The following is a 22,487-nucleotide window of genomic DNA, read 5'->3' on the forward strand; positions in this document are numbered from 1 at the left end:
GAGCTGCTTTGTTGATTTGTAATACTCAGTTCCAGAAAGAGGATAATAAGCTTGTTACATACACGTCAGGTGGGTCGACGACAACCGTGGACTACCTGATGGTGCGTAGGCGAGATAGGGGGCACCTCCGGGACACAAAGGTGATCCCGGGGGAGGAGGCTGTTTCACAGCACCACTTGGTTGTCTGCGACATAAGGGTGAAAGGTGCGAGGAGAGCTCGTCGGGTGAAGTACCAACCGAGAATGAAGGTGTGGAGGTTGAAAGAGGTGACAGTAAGGGGGGCATTAAAAGAGAGGCTGAGTAGGGTAGAGGATGATGTGCTTGAGCTTGAACATGGTTGGATGTCAATGAAAGATAGTCTGTTGGGAGCCGTTGGTGAGGTATGTGGATGGACAAAAGGACACCGAGGCACTCGGAAACATGGTGGTGGGATGAGGAAGTTGGAAAGAGGATTGACGAGAAGAGAAAGAAGTTCAAGGAATGGCAGAAGGCGAAGGCTACGGGAGCAGAAAAAGCAGAGCATGAAAGTTATAAGGCAGCCAAGAAGGCTGCAAAGAAAGAGGTAGCATAGGTGCAGGAGGCATGCAGGAAAATGTTTGGAGAAAGCTTGGATTTGGAAGAGGGTCAGAGAGCGGTATTCAGGATTGCAAAGCAGATAGCGAAAGAGAAGTGTGATGTGATGGGGGTGAGTTGCTTGAAGGATGAAGTGGGACAAATCGTTGTGGACCCAGATGGAATTAAAGGAAGATGGAAAAGATATATGGAAATGCTGTTGAATACAGAGAATGAATGGGATGGCAACATAGAGAGCAACCCAGTTTTAGGACCGGCAGAGAAGATAACTGAGAAGGAAGTTGAGGAAGCGATAAAAGCAATGAAGAGTAGAAAAGCGGGAGGGCCGACGGGAGTTGTGGGAGATATGTTGAAGGCAGCAGGAAGTTAGGGTGTGAAGAGAATGACAGAGATCTGTAATCTGGTGGTGAAAGAAGGCCGCATTCCAGTGGTTTGGGAACTGAGTACCCTCATCCCTCTATACAAGGGGAAAGGTGACCCTCTGGAGTGTGGCTCGTACTGAGCGATAAAGTTATTGGAGCATGGAATGAAGGTATTGGAAAGGGTGATGGAGAGGAGGATAAGGAAGAAGGTGAAGATCGACGAAATGCAGTTTGGATTTATGCCAGGAAGAGGATTGACAGACGCGCTCTTTATTGTGAGGCAGTTGCAGGAGAAGTACATGGAGAAGAGGAAGAAGTTGTTTCTTGGGTTTGTTGATCTGGAGAAAGCATTCGATAGGGTTCCACGCGAAGTATTGACATGGGCATTGAGGAAGTTGGGAGTGGAGGAATGGTTGATCAGAGTAGTGATGGCAATGTACAAAAGAGCGCGCACAGCTGTAAGGATGAAGGACGGGAACAGTGGTGAGTTTGAGGTGAAGGTGGGAGTGCATCAGGGGTCGGTACTAAGTCCACTACTATTTGTAGCTGTGATGGAGGTGCTGGCTCAGAACGTAAAGGAGGGTTTACCGTGGGAGCTGTTGTATGCAGATGATCTGGTGTTGATTGCGGAAAGTATGGATGGACTGAAGGAAAAGATGAACAAGTGGAAGGAATGTATGGAGACAAAAGGTCTGAAGGTGAATATAGGAAAGACGAAGGTGATGGTAAGTGGTAAAGCATGTGGTGAGGTGGAAAGAACTGGGAAGTGGCCATGTGCTGTGTGCAGGAAGGGTGTCGGAGTGAACTCCATTCAATGTACAATGTGCGCTGAGTGGGTTCATCAAAAATGTAGTGGTCTGAGAGGGTCATTAACCAGTGTGGCAGCTACATTCAAATGTAAGGTGTGCACAGAGGGAGCTGCAGATGGAGGAAATGTTGAGTTGGATCTTGGAGATGGTGTGAAGCTGGAAGGTGTGAAAACATTTTGCTACCTCGGAGACATGCTGAATGGAGAAGGTGGATCAGACTCGGCAACGGTTGCAAGAGTGAGATGTGCATGGAAGAAGTTTTGGGAACTGAGTGGTGTGCTGATGAGGAGGGGAGTGTCGCTGAAGCTGAAAGGAAAGGTGTATGCTGCATGTGTGAGAAGTGTTACGATTTATGGGAGCGAGACATGGGTAATGAACGTAGAGCAGCAACGAAGGCTGGAAAGGGTGGAAATGCGAATGGTTCGGTGGATGTGTGGAGTATCGTTGAGAGAGAGGAAGACAAATGATGAATTGCGAAAGATGATGGGAATAGAGCCTGTGATTGATGCTGTGAAGAGGAACAGGTTTAGATGGTTTGGTCATGTGTTGAGGAAGGATGAAAGTGACTGGTTGAGAAGAGTGATGGAAATGAATGTAGAAGGAAGTAGATGACAGGGAAGACCGAGAAAGACTTGGCTAAAGATGGTGGAAGAAGAAATGCGGGCAAGGGGGTTAACAAGGGGAGATGCATAAAATAGGGCAAAATGGAGAAGTTTGTCATGGGGACCGCAAGGCTAACCCCCGCTCTAGCAGGGAAAATGGCCTTAAAATGCCTGTTGGTGTTGTTGTTGTGTCCAATATTTCACTCATACACTATTTTGGTGTTCCCTTGTTATATGCTTGAAAGATTTGGGGCCCACTCGATTTCATGGTTTTGAACGGTAGTTATGGAGGAGACACAAACACTGAATGCCTTGCTGACACACATTGTATTTCATTAGAATAGATGATATTCCTGAGTTAGGCCCCATGGATTGTAAGTAGCCTTTATACATGGTTTCCTCTGGGAAAAATGGAATCTCTGAGGAGGTATAAGACGATACACAAACATTTTACTGACCTTGGAATGTACGGTAGCCAATTCTTTGCTACCAGCTTGGGATAGGAAGACCACACGGCGGTATGGGCAGCTAGGCAAGGGTTGTGGGTAGGCCAGAGCACTATGTGACAACAACGTGCTTACGGTGACCTTCAAATGTGCACCGGACACGAGATAGTGACCTGGCGGAAAGTGTGGTTCCAGAGTCCTGCTGTCCAAATCAGGGCTCTGCTTGTTAACTGTGATGGGCAAATTGAGTCGCATGCACCGTTGTGCAGACAACAGGTCCGACAAGTCAAGGTGAGCCACGCCACTAGGTCTATACACGACCGCTTCGTCGCCGAGGTTCCCAAGGCCTTGCGGGATTCCTTGAGGATTGGTCCGACGGTCATGGAGAAAAATCTTCAATGGTGGGCCTTGAAGAAGCTGAAGAAGAGATGCATGGGAGATGGTCCCCAGCAGGAAAATGCAGGTGTCATTAAAATAAATGTCTTCGCCATGCCGATGACCACGTGTGCGATGTACGTTGAATCCAGGGGCTTGGATCTCACAATAAACTGGCTGGCATTTCTCCTGGAAAACAGTAATGTCTGGTCTTTAGATAGTCCATTACAAACAATGTACGAATGCATTGGGCTGATGAAATGGATGGTGGAGGGGACACGAGGGGGGATGGAGGTCTTCTCCCATATGGGCTCTAATATCACTACTGTCTGCTCCTGAGGCTAAGTCTGCTCTTTACTCTTCGGTTCAAATTCAGCAGAGTAGTGTTTAGTACTAAGTATGTCATTGGTTGTTATCTCCATTTATGGGTTTCAGGAGGTGTAACAAAGTCCTCCCAGGTCCCAAAGTATCCACCTCCTCTTCTTCTTTACCGGCTCACGGTTCATGGACCAAACTGTTCAACTTTTTCAGAGTTTTGTTCCAAGTTCTCTTATCAGGATCGTCACCGAACCCCAGATCGCCTCCAGTTGTAGTTCATTTGTGGTAATATTCCCGGCAATGGTTTTTAAAATCTCATTGAGGTTCTTCTTCATCATGCCCGTTGCTCCAATTATCACTGGTTCAATTTCGATGCTCTTCAGCTTCCAAGATCTCTTGACCTCATTTTTGAGGTCCTGGTATTTGGTCATTTTCTTGATTTCTGTGTTGTTTAGGCCAAAATCGCTGGGTACTGATATCTCAATCAGCAATTCTTACTTTTCCTTTTTGTTCCTGAGTACAATGTCCGGTCGGTGTGTGTGTGTGTGTGTGTCCATATTGATGTTTTTAGTTACATCTACATAATCTTAATACATGAAGCCATATTTTAGTAAGACCAGGTTTTCTCAAAAGAAAAATGTTTTGGGTTGATAACCAAGCATGATTCAAGATGTTGCATGAAAATTAAAACAAACTAGAGCGAAGTTGATGGCACACCATCACAAAACCTCACGCTTCCTACAAAGATGCAAAGTTGAAAGATGACAAAACGTTCCACCAGGAATGACCCAATATGAAATTTTGAGTGAAGAAAATCTTCAGGTTTTCACCTCTGAGACCCATGGACTGAGGGTCAAATCCAATTTTTTTTTACATATTTAACATGTGTCCCCAATGTTGATCGAATATACAAAATTCAATGAAAAAATGTTTTGAAATACGTCCGTGATTGCATTTTTTGCTCATCTGGATTCTGGACCAACATTGATATGTACAAAATATACGTATAACCCAAATGTACCGTTTTGCGATCACACCTGGAGCGTCTTGAAGGTGACTGGGCAGTTGGGGAGATTTTTGGCTTTGATGATGTGAATGAGCAGAGGGTTTAACTTTATTCGTACATCTTCCGGTATAATCGGTCCTTCTGCCTCGACGTGACACATAATATCGTGAAGTCCTTCGCAGGGTTGCTCCAGTCGACCGATCACCTCTTGCGCACCTTGGGCAAAATGCGAGTTCGAATTAACATCCGCGGAGGAATCGAATCGTCGTTACATGGGCAGATACAGGTGTTTATGATTGACCTTCAAACACACTGGCTGTACCTTGATATGTAGTTATCATGTTTTGTTCATGTTTGATGATTATTCGGTTGTTTATAAGAAGCTTTATACAAATCATTGGGTTGGCCTGATTGGTGTTCCTATCTGAGCACATGGCCCAGCTTTGAATCCCCTACACTTTATTGATTTGTCCATTGTCTACCATGTGTCCTTGTAACTTGCGTGAAAGTACACCATCTTCTAATAACAAAAGTAACAAGAACGCCACTCAGTAGAGCGCATACTCCCGCCGTGGGTTTAGTTGGAATAATACGTTTTGTTTAACATCCCCTCTCCCCAAAACAATAAATGAAAAAGAAAGTAAGCCCAAACTGTCAGAGAATTTATTTTGATATATCTCGGAATTAGAGGAGAAAAACATCATTTAAGAATAAGAATAAAAGCTTTAATGCAGTAAAACAGAAAAAATCTTTCCCAAAAAAATTCCTGGATCCGGAATAATATCCTGAGCTTCACCAAAAACGAATCAATTCTTCCTTATCCCAAGGGCAATCATCCCACCAACTTTCATCCAAATCCGTTCAGAACTTTTCCAGATATCTTGTTCACGAACACACGAACACACACACACGGACGGACACGATCGAATGCGTTACTCCCTGATGGGAGTAATAAACCTGAAAATCGCAGAGCCAGAACCAGAATTATTTATTTGGTCTGGGAAGCCCATGCGAGGTTTCTTCTTCTTCAGCCTCTCAACCCTGGGTGAATATACGATCTTTTTTTTAAAAGTTGGAATTTTGCCAAATCTGTTTTATTAATAATAATAATAATAATACATTTATTTTATATAGCGCCTTTCAAGAAGCCCAAAGGCGCTTTGACAGAGTACAAAAAAGTTTGTTAATACACCTCAGCCATTGACAAATCTGGAACTAAGTCTTTATAAGTTCATCAAATACTGACACCGCAAATGACATTCGCTGAGCTAAATGTTGATATCTCTTCTGAGGTCAAAAAAAAAAAAAAAAAAAAAACAGTTTTAAAGCATTATACGTATCAAACGATACATTTTATGAAACGGGGAAACTTAATACACACTTTGGTGGTTTTAAAATGACAGAATATGTCTTTATTAGAAAAAAAAAATGAACATTGAAGTCGACGCTGCTAAAAAAAAAATACACCGCTCTAACGCATAACCACGAGTTTAAACTACAATTACAACAAATATGAAAACTATTTTCATATCACAATGTTAAATATAGAATATATAGAAGATAATGTTTTAAAAAATGAGCCCCATCTTCCAATGGTAAAAAAATCCTTCAAAAATTCCTGGATCGGGAATAATATCCTGAGCTTCACCAAAAACGAAGCAATTCGTCCTTATCCCAAGGGCAATCACCCCACCAACTTTCATCCAATTCCGTTCAGAACTTTTCCAGATATCTTGTTCACAAACACACGAACACACACACACACACACACGGACACGAGTGAATGCATTACTCCCTGGGGGGAGTAACTAGAACGGTACTTGGTCGAGAGCATACCTCCGCCAGGATGAACAGTTTATCTTTTGTAACCCACTGATTGGCTGTATCTGGATTCAGACCTGAACCAACATCTAATTCACTTGTTCTTGTCACCGAACCAACTCGTCCACCAAGTTTAGTCATAACTCGTCCATAACTTTCGGAATATCATGTTATATATAGTTTTGGCCCTTTTCTCTCAATGGTGAAGAATCACTTACAAATTTTAAAAATTAATCGTATCAGAATCCGGATCTTCACCAAAATGTTATCAATTCGTCCTTGTCTGCCAAATTTTGTCCGAATTTGTCCATATATTTTTGAGATATTCCACTTGCAAACATCGCAGGTATAGACTGTTCCTTGCGTCGATGGATGTTGGCAGGTTTTCATTTATTGCCTCCGCTGTCTCTCAATAGCAAGTCTCCCACATTCAAAATGGTCCTTTGCGGCAAATGTTACAACAAGCCGACCTGTTTGTGGCCTGATGTTCCCAAGTGAGAACTGGAATTCCACAAGACTTGTGTAAATTTAAGGACGTCCTTATAGCGCTTCATTGGTCCACCACATGACCATTTAGTAAATTTAAGTTGTCCATAGAAAAGCCCACTTGGGATTCTATGGTCTTCCATGCGTGTGTGGTGTCCTGACCAGAAAAAGTGGCTTGCATCAGGAAATACTCAATTTCTTGGACCTATGGTGGTTTAAGATTGAGATGTTAGCTATTCTGTCTCGCCAGGTGATGCCAATAATCTTACGAAGGCATCGAATATGTCTAATATTATAAAAGCTGTACAAATAGGACTCTTTCATGGAATACAATAACTTTGAGGCTTGACAGCGATTTTGTGAACTTGACAAAGAGTCATGGATGTTATACTGGCCTCCAAGAAGACACGCCATGGGTACATGCATCACGACGTCGTTCCGTGCGACATCCTTTTGGCTCTGAGGCTGTTCCTCTGACCCAGAGCCTTTCGCTTTCGCCTTCCCTTTGCCTGCGGGTACAAAGAGCGTTAAAATCGTTCGTATAAATCCAGGTCAATAGAGCTGCAGTTTGATGGAGCTCATCTGACATTCTCCCACAACAACAACAAACAACAACATGCATTTTAAGGCCATTTTCCCTGCAAGAGCGGGGGTTATCCTTGCGGTCCCCATGACAATCTTCTCCATTTTGCCCTTTTTTCTGCATCTCCCGTTGTTAACCCCCTTGCCCGCATTTCTTCTTCGACCATCTTTAGCCAAGTCTTTCTTGGTCTGCCCCGTCCTCTACTTCCTTCTACATTCATTTCCATCACTCTTCTCAACCAGTCACTTTCATCCTTCCTCAACACATGACCAAACCATCTCAAACTGTTTCTCTTCACAGCATCAATCACAGGCTCTATTCCCATCATCTTTCGCAATTCATCATTTGTCTTCATCATTCCTCTCTCTCAGTACACTGGTAATTGTACATCTCAGTACATCTCAGTACATCTCAGTACACTCTACAATTCTCTCTCAGTACACTTGAGTACCAGTACACTGGTAATTCCCTGTTTATCGTAAAAAGGCGACAAACAGGGTTGGCGGCAGGAAGGGCATCCGGCCGTAAAACATTGCTTCAAAAAGGGGACCAAAAAACAACAACAACCACGGTCCCCGAAAAGGCCAACCCCCGCTTTGCGGGGAAAAATGGCCTCTAAACGGTGGTTTTTATTCCCCTCTCTCAACGATACTCCGCTCAGCGCACATCCACCGAATCATTCACATTTCCACCCTTTCCAACCTGCGTTGCTGCTCCACGTTCATTACCCATGTCTCGCTCCCATAAATCATAACACTTCTCACACATGCAGTATACACCTTTCCCTTCAGCTTCAACGACACTCCCGTCCTCGTCAGCACGCCACTCAGTTCCCGAAACTTTTTCCATGCACATCTCACTCTTGCAACCGTTGCCGAGTCTGATCCACCTTCTCCATTCAGCATGTCTCCTATGCAGCAAAATGTTTTCACACTTTCCATCTTCACGCCGTCTCCAAGATCCGACTCAACATTTCCTCCATCTGCAGCTCCCTCTGTGCACACCTAACACTTGAATGTAGCTGCCACACTGGTTAATGACCCTCTCAGACCACTACATTTTTGATGAACCCACTCAGCGCACATTGTACATTGAATGGAATTCACTCCGACACCCTTCCTGCACACAGCACACGGCCACTTCCCAGTTCTTTCCACCTCACCACATGCTTTACCACTTGCCATCACCTTCGTTTTCCCAATATTCACCTTCAGACCATTTGTCTCCATACATTCCTTCCACTTGTTCATCTTCTCCTTCAGTCCATCCATACCCTTCCCAATCAACACCAGATCATCTGCAAACAACAACTCCCACGGTAAACCCTCCTTTACGTTCTGAGCCAGCACCTCCATCACAGCTACAAATAGTAGTGGACTTAGTACCGACCCCTGATGCACTCCCACCTTCACCTCAAACTCACCACTGTTCCCGTCCTTTGTCCTTACAGCTGTGCGCGCTCTTTTGTACATTGCCATCACTACTCTGATCAACCATTCCTCCACTCCTAACTTCCTCAATGCCCATGTCACTACTTCACGTGGAACCCTGTCGAATGCTTTCTCCAGATCAACAAACCAAAGAAACAACTTCTTCCTCTTCTAACCTCTTCTTCCCACAACAAACCAATGAAACACACATGCATACTCGCCATCTTTTACATTGCATTAACCTTGCAGTGATATTAGACACTCGTTGTGGGGCCTACAAAACAAATATCTTTCTTCTCGCTCTTCTGTGAGCCTTAATATTTGGAGTGAGGAAAGAGGGGAGTAGGGAGGTGGAAGAAAGAGAAGGTGATCTCTCACCTTTTGCCCCTTTATCTTTTGCAGATTGTGAGTTGTGACGGGTTGCAGTTCCACCATTATTAGATCCAATTGCCTGACCCTCTTCAGTGCATGACCCCCGTTGACTGTTCTTCCTGCAGGGTCGATATGAAGAACGTTAATTATTATGATAGTAATGCAAGTAATGAGGTTTTATTTTTTTTAACCTTATTTTCAATGGCATGCATACTTCTTACAAGTCTCATCCAAGCAGTCAGCTCGAGTTTGGCCAGGAGAGCTGTGTTTTTGTTTACTTTGGCACTCATGAGACTATATTGCTGAAGGCCATAGTTTGTCAAAACTTTCAATGCGTGACTGCTGTAATCCACCTGTCAGACTCGGATCCACCACAATCCTGCACCGAAGGCTCCGCAGGTCCATCAACGTGGTTGATAGGGTCTCCAAGCTGATCTCCAAGCTGATGGCCATCCTGTTTCTCCTGTACATCTGCATTCCAATATAAAGTTGAAAGAGTAACTTCAACATCTTGTAGTCACATCCCATACAAAGCATTTTTGAGTCTCACTTCATTGTCATTTGGAGGCAGCCAATGAGGTATTTATTTATTTATTGTCCTTCTATTGCCCCTTACTTATTAACCCATTGGCTGATTGTCTAGGTGGGTGTGATAGTTTGTGGAATACCTTTTGAGTTCCGCACCTGTATCCCTTTGACTCCATATATGTGACTCAGTTTCAACAAACTGTGACTGATGCCTTGAAGGAGATTCCACCTCCAGATGCGTCCATGTCAACTGCAGCTTGTGCACCAGCTCTTTCTCCAACTCTGCATAGCCAACATTTGAAGGCCACAGAACACTTCAATGTGTATTATATGCTCGTAGGTCGTGATATTATGAGGTAATAATAAGTAAGGTAAGCTAGTACTTTTAAGGCTGCATTCTTTCCCATGTCACATCTGCACAATCCTTGCTTTCCTGTGGGTTATAAGTTGAGTGAAGCTTTGGCATTTCGTATTTTCAGGTTATTTATCCTGTATGGGAATGGTGGGCAGATGTAGTGCAATCACCTTTAAATTGCCTCACCTGGTCTCAATTCCCTCGTGATTAGGATCTGACTTACTAGCTATTGTCCTGGTGTGCTGCAGACTAGGACTTGCAATTATTGAGTAACACGATCTTTTTAGAGGGATGTCCTGCTACATCTGATCGCATAGGGTTTCTCCTGACTACGAAGAGTTCCATCGAGTGATGGTAAAACTGAGAACACTTCATCTTAAATCAGCCTCGGTGATGCAATGGTTAGAGCATCCACAGTCGAGTCTGGGAGCTAGGCGGTTCAAATCCCGATTGAGTCATACCAAAAACTGACTAGAACGGCACTCCGAAGAGTGCATACCTTCGCCAGGCTGAACAGTTAAATTTTGTATCCACTGATAGGCCGGGTCAGATTCAGACTTGAACCAAAATCGAATTGCCTTGTTCTTGTCGCTTACCCAACTAGTCCACCGAGCTTTGTTTAATCCGTCCACAAGGTTTTTAAAATATTGTGCTATGTATGTTTTTTTTTGGCCCCGTCTCTCAATGGTAAAGAATTACTTTTAAAATTCTCGGATCCAGACCCGGATCTTCATCGAAATCTAACCAATTCTTCCTTGTCACACAACCAACTTGTCCACCAAATATATAGAATCTACTTGCTTGGGGATGTGCTCAACCGAACTCTTCTACAATTCCAATCAGATTGCAGACTCTCGCCAGGACGTGTGTTTAGTGTTTTTTAAGGCTTTTGTGTTAAAACAAATATGGCGGCCGAACCACGTGACTGGTGACGTCATCATCATTATTATTTTCTCCACAAATTTATCCATAGATGACTCACAATATTTCATCTTGATCCGATGAAGTTTTGTACTTATTGAATTATGACGTCATCATGGAGACACCCATGACATCGTCATTAACGTATTTTATTCCCCATGGAGAGTTCTTTACAATGAGCCATGTCTCAATTTTTTCTATGCAGTGCTTTCGGAGATAGAGGTGCAAGGTTTTTCGGTTTTTCCAAGATGGTACCCATACCACGTGACCTATGACGTCATAATTATCTTTAAAAAATCTCCAGGAGGAGGTGCACCTATGGTGAAAATTTCCTGTCAATCGGACCAGCGGTTGCAGAGAAAATCATATTTATTCTTTGCGGACAAACAGACAAACAAGAAGACGTCATGCAGAACATGGTATTTGCAAAATCCCCCCCCCCCCCAAAAGGATGCAATTGATCCATCAAATTGTCCATTTCATCAGGGTTAATATTGACGATCTTGATCAAAGCTTGGGTCAATAGGAAGAAAAATTACAATTTTTCAGATTAAAATGATGATTTTAGAAGTTTGACCTCCAGTTGACCTTTGACCTTTTGACCTCAAATAGTTGGTTTCCTAATTCAGTGAGGCACTGTATAAATGCTGTTCTATTTGAAGTCAATCGGATGAAGATTGATGGGGTTTTCGATGAAAATTGATGATTTTGGAAGTTTTACCTTTGACATTTTGACCTCAAATAGCTGGTTTCCTAATTCAGTGAGGCACTGTATAAATGCTGTTCTATTTGAAGTCAATCGGATGAAGATTGATGGGGTTTTCGATGAAAATTGATGATTTTGGAAGTTTGACCTTTGACATTTTGACCTCAAATAGTTGGTTTCCTAATTCAGTGAGGCACTGTATAAATGCTGTTCTATTTGAAGTCAATCGGATGAAAATTGATGGGGTTTTCGATGAAAATTGATGATTTTGGAAGTTTGACCTTTGACCTTTTGACCTCAAATAGCTGGTTTCCTAATTCAGTGAGGCACTGTATAAATGCTGTTCTATTTGAAGTCAATCGGATGAAGATTGATGGGGTTTTCGATGAAAATTGATGATTTTGGAAGTTTGACCTTTGACATTTTGACCTCAAATAGTTGGTTTCCTAATTCAGTGAGGCACTGTATAAATGCTGTTCTATTTGAAGTCAATCGGATGAAGATTGATGGGGTTTTCGATGAAAATTGATGATTTTGGAAGTTTGACCTTTGACATTTTGACCTCAAATAGTTGGTTTCCTAATTCAGTGAGGCACTGTATAAATGCTGTTCTATTTGAAGTCAATCGGATGAAAATTGATGGGGTTTTCGATGAAAATTGATGATTTTGGAAGTTTGACCTTTGACATTTTGACCTCAAATAGTTGGTTTCCTAATTCAGTGAGGCACTGTATAAATGCTGTTCTATTTGAAGTCAATCGGATGAAGATTGATGGGGTTTTCGATGAAAATTGATGATTTTGGAAGTTTGACCTTTGACATTTTGACCTCAAATAGTTGGTTTCCTAATTCAGTGAGGCACTGTATAAATGCTGTTCTATTTGAAGTCAATCGGATGAAAATTGATGGGGTTTTTGATGAAAATTGATGATTTTGGAAGTTTGACCTTTGACCTTTTGACCTGAAAAATATCACGTTTCCCAATTGAGTGACTATGAAGTTGTCATTTTGAGGGAATTTTATGGTGGATGAGAAAGGGTCGAGCGCGATGAATCTGGGGATGAGAGGTCATGTCAGAAGTGAGACTTTCCAATTCGGGAAGCACAATGCATCCGTCCCTTCTCATTTGTATTTGCACTTGTTTATTAACGAGTCTTTCAAAAATCAAACTGGGTTTTGATCTCCTGACCACTTGTGCTATATTTATGCCGGAAAAGGGAACTTCATTGTTTGGCCTAAACAATTTGTGGAAGAATAAGGAAAACTAGCTGCTGTGATGACCGTTGGAAGCAGACTCATGTGAAATGTCACTGAACCATCTGCAGGTTATATGTCCCCCAACAGGTAACTGAATAACTGCAGTAGTGAGGGTGAAAAACTTTGATTTAATCAGGAACACTTTTTTTTTTTTTTCCAGACATCCCATACCCGGGATTTCTTTGTCGGCGGCTTTGACGGCTTTCCCTGGTTTCTTTTTATCATTCTTCTCGCGCTGGGAAGGCTGATATCTGCTTTCCCACATGTGCAGTGTGAGCTTGTGCTGCGGAAGGAGTATAACGCTGGACAGGTCCACCTCCAACGTGTACGACTGCGTCCAAGCCAGCCAGGTGCAGATTCCATCTTCCCACGTATTTATGACCTGCGGAAAGTGATGCGAGCAACGGATTATTATTATTTATTAATTTTTGTATACAAGATCGAGGCTCGTGTAAGAGCTAACATTAATGACAAAAAAACAAACGGACACATAAGACGAAATAAAGGTGAGCGGGAGACAAGATGGGGAGGCACACAAGTACAACATTTGAGAACAAGGACATCGGGAGATCTGTGGGAGGGAGAGGGAAGCACACAAGTACAACATTTGAGAGCAGGGACATCGGGAGATCTGTGGGAGGGAAAGGGAAGCACCCAAGTACAACATTTCAGAGCAGGGACATCGGGAGATCTGTGGGAGAGAGAGGGAAGCACACAAGTACACCATTTGAGAGCAGGGACATCGGGAGATCTGTGGGAGAGAGAGGGAAGCACACAAGTACAACATTTCAGAGCAGGGACATCGGGAGATCTGTGGGAGGGAAAGGGAAGCACACAAGTACAATATTTGAGAGCAGTGAGATCTGTGGGAGGGAAAGGGAAGCACACAAGTACAACATTTGAGAGCAGGGGCATCGGGAGATCTGTGGGAGGGAAAGGGAAGCACACAAGTACAACATTTGAGAGCAGGGACATCGGGAGATCTGTGGGAGAGAGAGGGAAGCACACAAGTACAACATTTGAGAGCAGGGACATCGGGAGATCTGTGGGAGAGAGAGGGAAGCACGAAAGTACAACATTTCAGAGCAGGGACATCGGGAGATCTGTGGGAGAGAGAGGGAAGCACACAAGTACAACATTTGAGAGCAGCGAGATCTGTGGGAGGGAAAGGGAAGCACACAAGTACAACATTTGAGAGCAGGGCCATCGGGAGATCTGTGGGAGGGAAAGGGAAGCACACAATAATAATAATAATAATGCATTTATTTTATATAGCGCTTTTCAGGAAGCCCAAAGACGCTTTGACAGAGTGCAAAACATAATGCATAGCAAAACATAAAAACAATTGCAAAAAAAGAAGAATCAATAGGGAAATATTCAAAGCACAAAGGAGGGAGAAGGAGAGGAGATAGTCAGGGGTTAGATGCTGTGGGTTAAATGTTGAATGCAGTGTTGAACAGGTGGGTCTTGAGTGATGTTTTGAATGTGGTGAGTGAGGAGGAGTCTCTGATGGTGTGAGGTAGCGAGTTCCAGAGGGTGGGAGCAGCGATGGAGAAGGCCCTGTCCCCCCAGGATCTAAATTTGGTCCGGATGGGGGGGGGTCAGGAGGTTGGTACCAGCAGAGCGGAGGTTGCGGGTGGGAGTGTGTCTGGAGAGGAGGTCAGCCAGGTAGGATGGGGCCAGGTTATGGAGGGCTTTGTAGGTCAAGAGGAGGATTTTGTACTGGATTCTCTGGGAGATGGGGAGCCAGTGAAGCTTGTAAAGGACGGGGGTGATGTGGTCACGGGTCCGGGAATGGGTGAGTAGACGGGCAGCGGAGTTCTGAATGTATTGGAGTTTATTGGTGATTGTTGAGGGTGAACCATAAAGGAGGCTATTGCAGTAGTCCAGACGGGAAGTGATGAAGGCGTGGATGAGGGTTTCTGCAGCCACGGAGGAGAGGGATGGACGGAGACGGGCGATGTTTTTCAGGTGAAAGAAGGCTGTCTTTGTGATCTGTTTAGTGTATTTGTCGAAGGAGAGGGTTTGGTCAAAGATGATGCCAAGATTCTGGATGTGAGGGGAGGTGGATACTGGGAAACCGTCGATGTTGAGGGCAAAGTTATGGGTGGACTTGGTGAGCGTTTTTGGGCCAATGATGATTATTTCAGATTTATCACAGTTAAGTTTGAGGAAGTTGATTTGAAGCCAGGATTTTATTTCAGTGATGCAGTTTGTCAGGATAGAGTGGGTGGCGGTGGAGATGGACTTGGTGGAGATGAAAAGCTGGATGTCATCGGCGAAGCAGTGGAATTGGAGACCATGACGGCGGATTAAGTGACCGAGGGGGGACAGGTAAAGGATGAAGAGGAGGGGGCCAAGAACTGAACCTTGGGGGACACCTTGGGGGAGGGGAGCAGTAGGGGATTTGCAGTTATTGATGGAGATGAACTGACGTCTGTCAGAGAGGTATGATTTAATCCAAGAGAGGGCAGTGCCGGTAATGTTAAAGGTGGTTTCAAGTCGGGTGAGGAGGATGGTGTGATCGATGGTGTCAAAGGCGGCGCTGAGGTCGAGGAGGATGAGAATGTTGAGGTTGCCAGCGTCAGAGGAGAGGAGAAGGTCGTTGGTGATTTTGAGGAGAGCAGTTTCAGTACTGTGGTTGGAGCGGAATCCGGATTGGAATGTTTCATGCAGGTTATTGGCAGAGAGGTGATGTTTGAGTTGAGTGGCTACAGCGCGTTCCAAAACTTTCGACAGAAAGGGTAGGTTGGAGATGGGTCTGAAGTTATTTAGGGTGTCAGGGTTTAGTCCAGGTTTTTTCAGAATGGGGGTAACAGCAGCAATTTTGAGGGATGGTGGGACGATGCCTGTAGACAGGGAGGAGTTTATTGTTGCAATGATAAGTGGAGAGAGAGCAGGAAGGGAGGCCTTGACAAAGCTGGAGGGGATGGGGTCAAGAGTGCAGGTGGCAGTTTTCATTCCGATGAGGAGTTCAGAGAGGTCAGTAGGGGAGACTGGGGAGAATTGAGACAGGGGATGGCAGGATAAGGGGGGGCAGGTGGCTTGAGGGGGAGCGGGTGCGGCGGTGGTCAAGCTGTTGTAGATGTTTTCAATTTTGCGTTGGAAGAATGAAAGGAAGGAGATGCAGTTGTCTATTGTGAATGACTGGGTGGTGGTGTTCAGGGGGCTGAGGAGTTTGTTTATTGTAGAGAAGAGTGCTTTTGGGTTTCCGGAGCCAGAGTGGATAATTTGAGAGTAGTAGGCGGAGCGGGCGCGGGAGAGGGCATCTTTATAGTGTTGTATGTGGTCCTTGTAGGCCTGGGAGTGAACTGTGAGACCTGTTTTATTGCGGAGTCTTTCAAGTTGGCGAGCACGAGTTTTCATCAGGCGGAGTTCAGGGGTAAACCAGGGAGCAGAATGGGTGAAAGAAACTGTTTTGGTTTTTATAGGCGCAAGTTGGTCAAGGCAGGAGGAGAGAGTGTGGTTGTAGTAGTCAGTGAGGTCAGAAGGGGTGTGGAGGTCAACGAAGGGAGAAGTGGACATTTTTTCAGAGAGGGTCGATGAGAATGAGGTAGGTGAAAGAGCGTTTAGCTTACGGAAGTTGATAGTGCGATAATGCCTTGGTGCTGGGGTGGGGATGTTGATGGTCAGAGTGATGGCTAGGTGGTCAGAGAGGGTGAGGTCGGAGCCAGAGAGATGGTGCAAGATTAATCCAGTAGAGCAGACAAGGTCCAAAATGTGACCACGGTTATGGGTATGAAAGTTGACATGTTGAGTGAGGTTAAAGCAGGTGAGTAAATCAGTGAAGTCAGTGGTTAGCGTGGAGTCAGTGGAGTCCATGTGGATATTGAAATCACCAAGGAGGAGGATTGAGGGGAGAGGGAACATAGCTGGGTCAGAAAGTAGGAGAAGTCAGACAGGAATGATGGGTGTGGTTTGGGAGGGCGGTAGACAACAGCCATGACTGACTGTGTGTGACCAGAGAGTTTAAAAGCCAGGTGTTCAAATGATGGAGCAGATGAGATGGAGATGAGGTTGGTCTTGATGTCTTGTCGGTGAATAACGGCAATTCCACCACCTCGGCCCTCCGAGCGTGGTTTATTGATGTAAGAATAATGTAAGATGTAAGATGTAATAATGTAAGATGTAAGATGTAAGATGTAAGTTTATTGATGTAAGATGTAAGCACAAGTACAACATTTGAGAGCAGGGACATCGGGAGATCTGTGGGAGAGAGAGGGAAGCACACAAGTACAACATTTGAGAGCATGTACATCGGGAGATCTGTGTGGAGGGAGAGGGCTCGGGGGGCGGAGGCGTGGGAAGAGCGGGTGGGGGGTGGGAGAGGTAAAAAAAAAAAACACATGAACACGGCTTGGACACATGGGCACAGCTAGGACACATGGATACAGCTAGGTTTCTTTTTCCCTTTGATTCACTCGTGCTTCATAACTCGCAGTACCAGTTTTATTTGGTGCCACACTTCCCTTGTAACCCATACCTTGATGTCGCTGCCTGCGGTGATCTTAGCAGTTCCATCGGTCGTCGTCACATCAAATTTGAACGGTTGCGCTTGGTTTGGGAGCAGAACCAACTCGAACTGGAGGGCTCTGGAGATGAAGTTCTGTGATCCGTGGGCATTGCTTCCCTTTGAATGTCCCATCGGGGTAGGGATATGCGCTTCTCCTGAATGCACAAAAGTTTCCATGGTGATTTGGAATCTTTGGAAAAAGCCAGGTCATTTGGAATCTTCCAGGTTGCAACATTTGCTTTGTTAATCACATGATTTATTTATGAGGGCCAGTTTTCAATGAAAGGAAAATGTAACTTAGCCAAGTGACAATTTAATATTTTCCGATCCTTCATGCACAGAAATGAAAGTAGTTTTTCATTCCTGCTGGTCCTGGTTGTTGTTGTTTTACATATATTTGGCTAATTCAACAGGACCTGCTTGTGGGATACCCTCAAACTGATCCGGATGTGCAGAGGAAGGGACTTTTAAAACATAACGATACCTACTGTGTGAGTAAGGAAAACGGGCAGGTGAGGGGTCAGTTCTGAGCAGCTGGAATGATTTGTAGTTTGAAACACGGAACAAGATGGACTCAACAATGGCTTCCTAGAATGGGCCCCACATGCCCTGGAGGGCCGCAGGAGTGTCTGGGAGTGACCATGACCCTGCTGGGTGGTTGTGCAGACACTTACGTTCCACGTACATTGTGCAAACACAAATACGTGAAGGCTGGTAGGTGGATATAGCCTACCTATCGGACATGTACGTTAATACATAATTATATCACATGTTCTGATTTCTGATGTACCTTTCTCGGGTTCAGACCGTCGGTGCTGCCGAAGTGGTTTCCTGGCAAGGGTTGTACTTGGTGGTTTGCCATTGCCTTCCAAGAAGTAGTTAGGATTAATAATTTGTTTATGGTGCCGGTGATAACTCGCCGACTCTTCGCGAAGGACACCGTGGGATCTTTAACATCCACTAACGATTGCTGGCAGATCGGACACTCAGCTTAACGTCCATCGAGGAGATTGATGGAACACCGGGATGCCAGTGTATAGTTGGTGTCGGGATTCGAACACAGCCCAGACAGCTTAGCGGTAGCGGTGGGTGTGCGTACCTCTAGGCCATCCTACCAGCTCCAATCACAAATACAGAGAGATAAATAAGAGAAGTGCCTAACGAGGTACTTTTCTAATAAATGCTGAGGCTCATTGAAGAGCTGTGCGTGTATGAAGATATTACATGAAGAAAAACAGCGTTTGGTAGGGAGCCATATAATACCTGCGCCAGGCTGACCAGTTTACGTTTTGTATCCCACTGATAGGCCGGATCGGGATTCGGACCTGCAGCAAAATCTAATCAGGTTGGTCTTGTCACTTAACCAACTCATCCACAAAGTTTTGTTGTAATCCGTCCACAACTTTTTGCAATGCAGGGTGTTCCAAAAAGAAACCGGTCATTTGAGGTGATGGTTTGTAAGCAAATTAAAGGTAATGACGAGTAAGCAAATTCGAAGTGGCGATTCGTAACCAACTTTAAAGTGCTGGTTCGTAAGCAAATTCAAGATGGCGATTCGTAAGCAAATTGAAGACGATTGTTCGTAAGCACTTTCACGTTTGTGATTCGTAAGCACATTCGTGGAACCGCTTAATAAGCAACCTCGGGCGACAATTCGTAAGGGAATTCAAGGTGACGATTAGTAAGCAAATCAAAGTTGATTATTTGTAAGCCGTTGCAAGTTTATGATTTATAAGCACATTCATGGAGACGATTAGTAAACAACCTCCGAGTGGCAATTCGTAAGGAAATTCAAGAATATGATTTATAAGGAAGATCAAGGTTATGGTTCGTAAGGACATTCAAGGTGATTATTCGTAAGGAAATTCACAGTGACTATTCGTAAGCAGATTCAAGGTAATTTGTAAACAAATTCAAGGAGACGGTTCGTAAGCAAATTCAGGTTGATTATTCGTGAACAATTTTGAGGTGACAATTTGTAATCAAATTCAAGGTGGTGATTTGTAATCAAATTCAAGGTGATGATTTGTAAGCAAAATCAAGGTGACGATTTGTAAGCAAAAATGTCCCAGTGTGTACCCTGGATTAGAATAGGTACACCGTATCCCTTCCCTGCGTGTCGTAAGAGGCGACTAAGAGGGTTGGCGTCAGGAAGGGCATCCGGCCATAAAAACATTGCCTCAAAAAGTGAACCATGACAATTACAACTACATATGGGCAGGGTACAGCCCGAAGTGGAGATCGGTTTCTGAGGTTTGGGACATGGAATGTAGGGACAATGACAGGGAGATCAGGAGAAATGGTGGAAGTATTGGTCAGAAGAAGAGTGGACATATGTTGTGTGCAAGAGACGAGATGGAAGGGAAGTGGTGTGAGAATGGTGAAGGGTAGGCAGGGACAGAAATACAAGTTTGTGTGGCAAGGGTGCCCGGAGGGCGTGAATGGTGTTGGTGTCCTGTTTTCTGAGGAGTTTGTAGACAGTGTGGTGAGTGTGACGAGAGTGAGTGACAGGTTGATGATGGTGAAAATGATGATTGGAAAGCTCTTGGTGAACGTCATCTCAGGATATGCTCCGCAGGTTGGTCGGAGCGATGAAGAGAAGGACAAGTTCTGGTGTGCGATAGAGAAGCTGATGGAAAACGTGAAAGATGAAGTTGTTGTGGTAGGAGGAGACCTAAATGGACATGTGGGAAGGAGTATGGATGGTTTTGAGGGAGTTCATGGGGGTTACGGATATGGTGTGAGAAATGGAGAAGGTGAAAGGATTTTGGAATTTGCTGATGGAGCTGATTTGTTGATTTGTAATACTCAGTTCCAGAAAGAGGATAATAAGCTTGTTACATACACGTCAGGTGGGTCGACGACAACCGTCGACTACCTAATGGTGCGTAGGCGAGATAGGGGGCACCTCCGGGACACAACGGTGATCCCGGGGGAGGAGGCTGTTTCACAGCACCACGTGGTTGTCTGCGACATAAGGGTGAAAGGTGCGAGGAGAGCTCGGCGGGTGAAGAACCAACCGAGAATGAAGTTGTGGAGGTTGAAAGAGGTGACAGTGAGGGAGGCATTAAAAGAGAGGCTGAGTAGGGTAGAGGATGATGTGGTTGAGCTTGAAAGTGGTTGGATGTCAATGAAAGATAGTCTGTTGGGAGCCGTTGGTGAGGTATGTGGATGGACAAAAGGACCACCGAGGCAGTTGGAAACATGGTGGTGGGATGATGAAGTTGGAAAGAGGATTGACGAGAAGAAGAAGTTCAAGGAGTGGCAGAAGGCGAAGGGTACGGGAGCAGAAACAGCAGAGCATGAAAGTTATAAGGCAGCCAGGAAGGCTGCAAAGAAAGAGGTAGCAAAGGCGCAGGAGGCATGTAGGAAAATGTTCGGAGAACGCTTGGATTCGGAAGAGGGTCAGAGAGCAGTATTCAGGATTGCAAAGCAGATAGCGAAAGAGAGGTGTGATGTGATGGGGGTGAGTTGCTTGAAGGATGAAGTGGGACAAATCGTTGTGGACCCAGATGGAATTAAAGGAAGATGGAAAAGATATATGGAAATGCTGTTGAATACAGAGAATGAATGGGATGGCAACATAGAGAGTAACCCAGTTTTAGGACCGGCAGAGAAGATAACTGAGAAGGAAGTTGAGGAAGCGATAAAAGCAATGAAGAGTAGAAAAGCGGGAGGGCCGACGGGAGTTGTGGGAGATATGTTGAAGGGAGCAGGAAGTTGGGGTGTGAAGAGAACGACAGAGATCTGTAATCTGGTGGTGAAAGAAGGCCGCATTCCAGTGGATTGGGAACTGAGTACCCTCGTCCCTATATACAAGGGGAAAGGTGACCCTCTGGAGTGTGGTTCGTACCGAGCGATAAAGTTATTGGAGCATGGAATGAAGGTATTGGAAAGGGTGTTGGAGAGGAGGATAAGGAAGAAAGTGAAGATCGACGAAATGCAGTTTTGATTTATGCCAGGAAGTGGAACGACAGACGCGCTTTTCAGTGTGAGGCAGTTGCAGGAGAAGTACATGGAGAAGAGGAAGAAGTTGTTTCTTGGGTTTGTTTATCTGGAGAAAGCATTCGATGGGGTTCCACGCAAAGTATTGACATGGGCATTGAGGAAGTTAGGAGTGGAGGAATGGTTGATCAGAGTAGTGATGGCAATGTACAAAAGAGCGCGCACAGCTGTAAGGACAAAGGACGGGAACAGTGGTGAGTTTAAGGTGAAGGTGGGAGTGCATCAGGGGTCGGTACTAAGTCCACTATTATTTGTAGCTGTGATGGAGGTGCTGGTTCAGAACGTAAAGGAGGGTTTACCGTGGGAGTTGTATGCAGATGATCTGGTGTTGATTGCGGAAAGTATGGATGGACTGAAGGAAAAGATGAACAAGTGGAAGGAATGTATGGAGACAAAAGGTCTGAAGGTGAATATAGGAAAGACGAAGGTGATGGCAAGTGGTAAAGCATGTGGTGAGGTGGAAAGAACTGGGAAGTGGCCCTGTGCTGTGTGCAGGAAGGGTGTTGGAGTGAACTCCATTCAATGTACAATGTGCGCTGAGTGGGTTCATCAAAAATGTAGTGGTCTGAGAGGGTCATTAACCAGTGTGGCAGCTACATTCAAATGTCAGGTGTGCACAGAGGGAGCTGCAGATGGAGGAAATGTTGAGTTGGATCATGGAGACGGCGTGAAGCTGGAAGGTGTGAAAACATTTTGCTACCTCGGAGACATGCTGAATGGAGAAGGTGGATCAGACTCGGCAACGGTTGCCAGAGTGAGATGTGCATGGAAGAAGTTTCGGGAACTGAGTGGCGTGCTTATGAGGAGGGGAGTGTCGTTGAAGCTGAAGGGAAAGGTGTATGCTGCATGCGTGAGAAGTGTTATGATTTATGGGAGCGAGACATGGGTAATGAACGTAGAGCAGCAACGAAGGGTGGAAATGTGAATGGTTCGACGGATGTGTGGAGTATCGTTGAGAGAGAGGAAGACAAATGATGAATTGCGAAAGATGATGGGAATAGAGCCTGTGATGAATGCTG

At 44.8% G+C, this 22,487-nt stretch overlaps 1 protein-coding gene across 1 annotated transcript in view; it reads right to left on the reverse strand.

The window, feature by feature from the left end:
* The window catches only part of CFAP92 (cilia and flagella associated protein 92 (putative)), a 42,953-nt gene that overhangs the window by 18,144 nt on the left and 2,322 nt on the right, over positions 1–22,487 (reverse strand). Inside the window, exons 3-10 of the mRNA XM_078776804.1 lie at positions 17,434–17,618; positions 13,122–13,332; positions 9,868–9,993; positions 9,537–9,654; positions 9,190–9,302; positions 7,194–7,307; positions 4,523–4,707; positions 2,805–3,356 (exon numbers count right to left, since the gene is read on the reverse strand). Coding sequence (XP_078632930.1) covers positions 2,805–3,356; positions 4,523–4,707; positions 7,194–7,307; positions 9,190–9,302; positions 9,537–9,654; positions 9,868–9,993; positions 13,122–13,332; positions 17,434–17,618 — 1,604 coding nt within the window. The remainder of the gene's footprint in view (positions 1–2,804; positions 3,357–4,522; positions 4,708–7,193; positions 7,308–9,189; positions 9,303–9,536; positions 9,655–9,867; positions 9,994–13,121; positions 13,333–17,433; positions 17,619–22,487) is intronic.

Source organism: Myxine glutinosa, chromosome 4 (genome assembly GCF_964187855.1).
Source record: "Myxine glutinosa chromosome 4, kmMyxGlut1.1, whole genome shotgun sequence".
NCBI lineage: Eukaryota > Metazoa > Chordata > Myxini > Myxiniformes > Myxinidae > Myxine > Myxine glutinosa.